The sequence below is a fragment of the Tupaia chinensis genome, unplaced genomic scaffold (genome assembly GCF_000334495.1).
Source record: "Tupaia chinensis unplaced genomic scaffold, TupChi_1.0 Scaffold000290_1, whole genome shotgun sequence".
Taxonomy (NCBI): domain Eukaryota; kingdom Metazoa; phylum Chordata; class Mammalia; order Scandentia; family Tupaiidae; genus Tupaia; species Tupaia belangeri.
This window is the reverse complement of record NW_006159775.1, coordinates 5,212,949-5,221,915: the sequence shown is the minus strand read 5'-3', so window position 1 is coordinate 5,221,915 and position 8,967 is coordinate 5,212,949. Positions and strand designations below refer to the sequence as shown.

At 39.7% G+C, this 8,967-nt stretch overlaps 1 protein-coding gene across 1 annotated transcript in view; it reads left to right on the top strand.

Moving 5' to 3' along the window:
- The window catches only part of DSG2 (desmoglein 2), a gene marked incomplete at its 5' end in the record, with an annotated part of 29,222 nt that overhangs the window by 9,241 nt on the left and 11,014 nt on the right, over window positions 1-8,967 (top strand). Inside the window, 2 exon segments of the mRNA XM_014588637.2 lie at window positions 4,001-4,143; window positions 6,287-6,514. Of these exon segments, the coding sequence (XP_014444123.1) occupies window positions 4,001-4,143; window positions 6,287-6,514 (371 nt within the window).

The following is an 8,967-nucleotide window of genomic DNA, read 5'->3' as shown; positions in this document are numbered from 1 at the left end:
CTTTCTAAAATCTGGCTTAGTTCTCATCCAGGAAAGTATGGGAGGATAAGAAAGTAGTAGATAGGGACCAGCAGATAGTGTAATTGTTATATTGCTAGACTCCCACATGGCCAACCACAGTTCAAGTCCCAGACCCAGCGACTTGTTTTGTTTTGGAGAGATTTTTTTTTTTTTTTTTTTTTTTTTTTTTTTTGGTCTAAGGTTAGGGTGTGTGTGCTCACCAGAAAGACAGAGAGAGACAGAGAGACAGAGGAACAGAAAGCAAGAAATCACCCTCCAGGGGAGTGGCCATGTCACAATCCCTTCTCCTCTATTCTCCTCTCAAGATCTTAGTCACACAAGTACACCCACCCAGCATGAGTTTAAGCCACCAGGTCCAGGATTCAAACCACAGTCGACTACATGGGAGTCCAGTGATATAGCCATTACGCCATCTGCTGGTCCTAAGATCGAGCAACTTGAAACTCATGCCAGATGCATATGCATGCATGCCCAAAATCCCCAGAAGAGAATGGAGGAGAAAGAATTGTATCGTGGCCATCCCCCCTGGTGGGTAATTTCTTGCTTTCTGTCTCTCTATCTCCCCCTATGTCTCTGGAAAGTGTACACACCCTATAGCAAAAATCTCTCTCAAGGAAAGAAAAAGAGAAAGAAAGAAAGAAAGAAAGGAAGGAAGGAAGGAAGGAAGGAAGGAAGGAAGGAAGGAAGGAAGGAAGGAAGGAAGGAAGGAAGGAAGGAAGGAAGGAAGGAAGGAAGGAAGGAAGGAAGGAAGGAAGGAAGGAAGGAAGGAAGGAGGAAAGCAAGCAAGCAAGCAGATAAAATTTACCACAAGTCCCACTTTACACAAGTTTGGTTAAGAGAAATAGTTCTATAATGTATCATAATACAAAGAAAACCAATTTTATGTATACATAAATCCCAGTAATTTATCTTTACTTAAGTCATACTCTTTAGTTCAGGAGTTAGTGAACCTTTTACAATGTTTGTTTTGATTATGGTGACCTTTATTCAGGTTTTATTGAAGACCTACTAGATGCTGCCACTGCACTGGAAGAGACTAGATAGTGTCCCCTCTATAGTGATAGCTTAGATTTCCATGATACTTTCAATGTTCAAAGTGATCTTTCGTCTTAGATCTCAGTACCATGCCCTGGGGAGACTACTCTCTTTGGAGTTATTATTTATGGAACTCTTACATACAGTTATTGTGGTTGAATATAAAGAATCCCTCCTGCCCCAGATCCACAGCTTCATACTGTCCTTATGCCTGTGTCTTTGTCTCAGTCTATTCAGGCTGCTATAACAAAATTACCTTAGACTGGGTAACACGTAGACAATAGAGATTCGATGCACATAGTTCTGGAAGCTGGGAAGTCCAAGATCAAGGCACCACCCAGCAAAGTCATTGTCTGATGAGGCTCAATCTTGGCTTCCAAGAAGAAGTGACACCATGTCCTCAAATGGATGAAGGGAAAAGGGAGCTCTCTGGAGCCTCTGTTATAAGGGCAGTCACCCTTTCATGAAGATGGAGGTCTTGAGACTTAATCATTTCCCCAGAAAGTCACCTCTTAACACTATGATACTGGGTGCTAGGTTCTAAAAGTGTAAGAATTTGAGGGGGACACCAACAGTCAGACCATAGCAGTCCCTGAGTGCCAGTACTACATGAAACATTGTACTTAGATTCCTCGTTGACCAGCAAGAATGGGAATATGGAGGAAGTCCTTTAGTAACTCCTTCTTTTTAGGGGATCTCTTTTTAATGGCATTCAACAGCCAATAGAATCAAATAACCTTTTTCCAAAATAATATTAACAAAGAACGTCTGCTGTGTTTTCGCCAATGTCTTACTGTTTCTCTTGTGGCCACCCTAACTTGAAGAAACCAACATTGCTTCTCTTGATTTAGTGGTCTGGTTTTAATTTCCACGACTGTAGCTAATAGGCAGTCCCTAACTGAGACCCCAAATTTCCCAAATTTGAGATGAGTATTCTATATAATTACTCACTGCTTTTTATCGAGAAACTTTCATATTCTCATTAATTATCTAGTTATAGGTGGCTATCTATTGAAGTTTTTGTTTTCCACCAAATTACTAAATTTGGCTTCCGTTTTTATTAGAGACTATGACTATATTAAAAGGTTATTTGTACTGCCTGGAAGAATAATGAACCATGCCTCTTTGGTTTTTTGAAGTATTTTTCTTTTTCTTTTTTAAATTATTTTATTTAACTTTATTTATTATTATTATCATTATTATTTTCCAGTTTGATCAGAGAGACACACAGAGAGAGAGAGGAAGTGAGAAAGCAAGCCACCAGGTCCAAGACTTGAACCGTGGTCGGCCATGTGGAAGTCCAGCGCCTTTTACCACCATGCCACTTGCCGGCCCCAAAGTATTTTATTTTTCAGCATACAATTATAGAGTTTTAGAGTGAGAACAATGTGAAAGGTCAGTTCAAACCTATTATTTTACACGTAAGAAATGGAAGGCACAACTACAGTGAACATTTAGATTATATTTCAATGTTCACCTAATTCGTAGTTGCTATTTTAAAATGTTAATAGAATCAAAAAGATCAGTCCTTTCACTTTGTCAGAAGTGGGCCTCCCATGTTGCTTCCGGTCACTCAAGTGGTGGTGCTAGCTCACCATGCCTGAGCCAACATTGTTTTCACTTTCAGTTCTACCTGAAAGTAAGTTATTGCTCCAACAACCAACAGCTTCCCAAAAATTTTAGATGCTTCATGTTTAAAGCAATTAATTGATTTTTTGAAAAGTTGATGTATTTAGGGCTGGCCCCATACAAAAAGCACAGCAGTTAAGCCTCCCACATAGAGAGTCAAAAACCACATAGATGACTGCAGTTCAAAGCCTGGCCCGTGGCAGCTTGAAAAACACATGAAGTATATGTGCATGCATTCCCAAAAATCCTGGCAGAATGGACAAATGGAGGAAAAAGGATGGTGTCAGGATCATGCTCCATTGAGGGGCTCTCTCTCTCTCTCTCTCTCTCTCTCTCACACACACACACACACACGTGAGTACATGCTTGCTCTGGCAATTAAATAAATAAATAATAAAATGGACATTTAAAAATATTGGTAATATCTTAATAAACAATAAACTTTTCTCAGGACAAGTGGGTGGTGTGGTGGTTAAGGTGCTGGACTCCCACATGGCTGACTGCAGTTCAAGTCCTGGACCTGGTGGCTTGCTTCCTCTCTCTTTCTCTCTGGTGAGTGCATGTGCTCTGGCGCTGGACTCACATGGCTGACTAGTTCGCGTCCGGGACCTGGTGACTTGCACTCTCTCTCTATCTGCTGAGCACATGTGCTCTGTAGAAAATTTAAAATAACAATAATAATAATAAAAATAACTTTTTTTAAGAGAGATTTTTGCTATAGGGCACATGTGCTCACCGGAGAGACAAAGAGAGACAGAAATCAAGAAATTACCCTCCGGGCAGATGGCCACACCACAACCTTCTCCTCCATTCTCTTCTTCAGATTTCGGGCACACACGCACATGTGCCTGGCGTGAATTTTAATCTGCCAGGGCCAGACCTTGGACTGCAGTCGACTACATGGGAGTCCAGTGATGTAACCATTACACCATCCACTCGTCCCTTAAATTAATTTTTTTTTCTTAAAATGAAGACTACTTTTCTCCATCAGTTTTTGCTGTGTAACTAAGCTAAATCCCCAAAGTTTTACCTGCTCACACAACAACTTACAAACCTCCTGTGCTGGCTAAGGGCGATGCCAATGATTACATATCTTGAGTATATTATAGAAATAGGAAGGTTTCAAGAAATGTGATGTGCAGTAAAGAGAAGGGCTTTTAGGATGGTTTCAAGAAGTTGAAAATAGTCCAAAACAAATGACCATAACAAGAACATATATTAAGGAAATGAAAATTACTCTTGAAAAAGTTATAGCTATTCAAAAGTCCCAATTTATCTAGAATTTTAAGTTAATTTTGTGTTTGCTTTATAACAGATATGCCAAATTGGAAGATATAGACAATTGGGTCACTGTGGATTCTGTCACATCTGAAATTAGACTTGCAAAGACACCTGATTTTGAATCTAGATATGTCCAGAATGGTACATACACTGTAAAGATTTTGGCTATATCAGAAGGTAAGTTATTAAACAGACATCTTTGGGCCATCAGGTGGTGTGGAGGTTAAAGCAGCTGGCTGACTCTGTAGTTTGAATCCTGGAGCCGGCACCTTGAAAATCATGCCAGGCATCTGTGTGTGCATGCCCAAATTCCTGAGAGGAATAGTGATTGCAGCATGGAGGGATGTGATTTCTCACTTACTCCCTCTCTATCTCTGTCTCTTTCTGGTGAGCACACATGGCCTATAGCAAAAATATAGATAGACAGATATTTTTCTTTCCTTTTTTAAGTGTTGTTTTGCCTAAGGGCACATGTGCTCACTAGAGAGAGAGAGAGACCGACACAGTGAGAGAGAAAGTGGGAAATCACCCTCAAGTGTAATGGCCACGCCACAATCTCTTCTCCTCCATTCTCTTCCCGAGATCTTAGTCCTGGACCTGGTGGCTTGCTTCCTCTCTCTTTCTCTCTGGTGAGTGCATGTGCTCTGGCGCTGGACTCACATGGCTGACTAGTTCGCGTCCGGGACCTGGTGACTTGCACTCTCTCTCTATCTGCTGAGCACATGTGCTCTGTAGAAAATTTAAAATAACAATAATAATAATAAAATTAACTTTTTTTAAGAGAGATTTTTGCTATAGGGCACATGTGCTCACCGGAGAGACAAAGAGAGACAGAAATCAAGAAATTACCCTCCGGGCAGATGGCCACACCACAACCTTCTCCTCCATTCTCTTCTTCAGATTTCGGGCACACACGCACATGTGCCTGGCGTGAATTTTAATCTGCCAGGGCCAGACCTTGGACTGCAGTCGACTACATGGGAGTCCAGTGATGTAACCATTACACCATCCACTCGTCCCTTAAATTAATTTTTTTTTCTTAAAATGAAGACTACTTTTCTCCATCAGTTTTTGCTGTGTAACTAAGCTAAATCCCCAAAGTTTTACCTGCTCACACAACAACTTACAAACCTCCTGTGCTGGCTAAGGGCGATGCCAATGATTACATATCTTGAGTATATTATAGAAATAGGAAGGTTTCAAGAAATGTGATGTGCAGTAAAGAGAAGGGCTTTTAGGATGGTTTCAAGAAGTTGAAAATAGTCCAAAACAAATGACCATAACAAGAACATATATTAAGGAAATGAAAATTACTCTTGAAAAAGTTATAGCTATTCAAAAGTCCCAATTTATCTAGAATTTTAAGTTAATTTTGTGTTTGCTTTATAACAGATATGCCAAATTGGAAGATATAGACAATTGGGTCACTGTGGATTCTGTCACATCTGAAATTAGACTTGCAAAGACACCTGATTTTGAATCTAGATATGTCCAGAATGGTACATACACTGTAAAGATTTTGGCTATATCAGAAGGTAAGTTATTAAACAGACATCTTTGGGCCATCAGGTGGTGTGGAGGTTAAAGCAGCTGGCTGACTCTGTAGTTTGAATCCTGGAGCCGGCACCTTGAAAATCATGCCAGGCATCTGTGTGTGCATGCCCAAATTCCTGAGAGGAATAGTGATTGCAGCATGGAGGGATGTGATTTCTCACTTACTCCCTCTCTATCTCTGTCTCTTTCTGGTGAGCACACATGGCCTATAGCAAAAATATAGATAGACAGATATTTTTCTTTCCTTTTTTAAGTGTTGTTTTGCCTAAGGGCACATGTGCTCACTAGAGAGAGAGAGAGACCGACACAGTGAGAGAGAAAGTGGGAAATCACCCTCAAGTGTAATGGCCACGCCACAATCTCTTCTCCTCCATTCTCTTCCCGAGATCTTGGGCACACAAGCACATGTGCCTGGCATGATTCTGAAGCCAACCAGGTCTAGGACTCAGACCACATTCAGCCATGAGGGAATCCAGCAACATAACCACTACACCATCTGCTGGTCCTGACAGATATTTTTCTGGATTGTCTATATGTAGATTTAATTTTCCAGCCTTAGAAACCTAATCTCTCCAGTGGATAAACTTTCATATTTCTACTTACATCATAATTAGGAGATATTACTTCATTTGAATATAAGATATATCCAGGATAGAAAGTGTCTAAGTGGTTAATTCCTTCTCCTTACCATATTTGCACATAGAAGTCAAACTTCCTTTTTAAAAGTGTAATTAAATTATACAAACATTTTCTTTCTTATTTTAAGAATATCCTAGAAAAACCATCACCGGCACGGTCCTTATCACAGTACAAGACATCAATGACAATTGCCCCACGCTTGTGGACCCAGTGCAGAATATCTGTGATGACGTGCAGTATGTGAATGTCACTGCAAAGGACCCAGATGGACCCCAAAACAGTGGGCCTTTCAGCTTCTCGATCATTGACAAGCCTCCTGGAATGGCAGAAGAATGGAAAATAGTACACCAAGAAAGTAAGCAAAAGCATTGCACTACATTAAAGTCTACATGTTAAGCATGAGAGATACCTAAACTCTTCATAATAATAGTTTCGTTTCTTCTTATAAATTACATTTCTAATACATTTTTATAAAATGAGTTCTGAACCTATAGGCATAGCATCTTTTATACACCTATGGAGAGGAAGGAAATTATCTAAAATGTCAAAGCAGCTAAGCATTCTCCAAATAGCTTTTTTTTTTAGAGATTTTTACTATAGAGTGCATGCGTTTGCTGGAGAGACAGGGAGACAAAAAGCTAGAAATCACCCCTGCCCCAGGGGGGATGGCCACGTCACAAAATCTCTTCTCCTCCATTCTCCTCTCAGGATTTTGGGCATGCATGCATATGCACCTGGCTTGAATTTCAAGCAGTCAGGCCCGGGATTTGAAGCATGGTGAACCACATGGGAGTCCAGTGCCTTACCCACCATGCCACCTGCTGGCCCCATCTCTCCAAATAGCTTTTAAAGTAGTTTTGACTCATCAAGTACCAACCTTGTCTATGCACAGCCATTACAGTTGGTGCTTCCTAAAAATCTTGCTGTGGTAACAGTAACTCCACTGAGCACCTACCTAGTGCCCTGCACTCTGTTCTGCATCATGATATTTAATCCTTGCTTCATAATATTGCTCCCTGATTATAGCTGAGGGAACCTTGGCTTAACTGGAGTTAAGCAACTTGTTCAAATCACAAAGCTAGTATGGGTGGAGATGATTAGCACAAAGGGCCTGTTGGACCACCCTCCTCGTGCCAGTGGCCATGTTCGTTTGCCCACATCTTGGACATAGCTCTCTTATTGAGGTGAGCACGTGGGTCCTTCAGGTAGTTTTGAATGTAGAAACGTCTTTCCAGAAGGCTATTTGATTTTAGACAATTAGTGCTTGTTTGAGAAAAGTTTCAAATGTAATGCCCAAATTTTTACCTAACAGATTTATATAGATTTCTCTTATAGATTTATTATGTTATTTTAAGTCCAGCAAATGCTTCCAGTCATTTTATGAGGCTTTGGATAATGTTTGGTCCAATTTACAAATTAATCACAATTTCAAACTGCATTTTTGAATGTTGTACATTTGGCTTCCTTTTTAATGTATTTCAGTAAGTAACCTAATTAATAAGTAAAATGTCCCTGTCATTCTTATACTCAAAATTCCAATACATTTACTTTATAATTACATTGAACCTGGAATTCTCTTCAGTGTTCCAATACTGAACAAACTAGTGATATTTCAACCTAAAACCACCAGCCCAAATCCACTTTTAAGTCAAGTTACAAGGTTATCAGGCTAATTAGGCTAATTTTTCAGAAAATATTATAACTATGTAAAACAACAAATACAAATAAATTCCTGACCATACAAAAATATTAAAACTGTGCTCTTAATTACCTTAAATATTTCTATACTTAATTCTAAATCTTCTTAGGGATTATGCACTCACTTGAAGAAAACAGGTCCTTGGTTAATCTGCATTGCCTCTTCACTAAGGATGATACTCACCAACCTAATTAATTAAGATTCCTTAGGATCAAGTTTTCAGTTGGCATGAGCCATGGATGACAGACAGGATTCTTCTTATGGCAAATAAGTCACAGGCCTCCAAATCTGAAAACTTGGCAAGGACTCTCTGTACTAACTTTGACGCCTTGGTTGGATTATACCTTTATTTGACTGAAATACATAAATATGTTTTACATTGAACTTGATGAGACTCCAAGACTTATTTTATCTAAGGGTCACATAGTGTTTAGGAATATCCCATACATTCTTCTAAGCTCTTCAGTGCTATCAACAACCCTAGAAGCTCCACACTACAGTCAACATTTTACAGATAAGGAAATAGAGGCACAGAGAGTTGTACTAACTTTCCCAAGACCATAGCTAGCTAAGTGGCACCAGAGCTGGGATCCAAGCCAGTCTGTTTCTGAAGTGCCCCCTCCATGTTTATACTATCCTGCCTCTCCCAATTTACCACTGGATTTTCTATCCCAAAGATAAAGATGTTTGAGCTTGATGACTTCTTGAATTTTTGTCATAGTCTTAAGAATGTAAGACTCACAAGAATGCATATGCAGGAATATAATAACAGGAAGGCATGGGTATTAGTCTTTATATGTCTAAGAATTTAGAGAGTGAGGATTCTGTAACCCAGTCTTTCTTCCCTATGATTATATAATAAAGTAGTCAGCCAACTGTCATGATAATAAGTAGCTCCTATCTATTTTATTTATCTGGAAAAATGTTGAAGTACAGAAAACTCTAGAGACTAGTAAACCAGACGCCCTTGTGCTTGCCACCTAGAATTGAAAGACTATTCATAGGTCAGGCCTCTCTTCCAGCAAGTAGTAGAAGGGATGTCCTTTTGGGTCCCACCCAAGACCTTTCCTCCCCTGCTCATTTACCCTTTGAGAGTTCATCATGAAGTT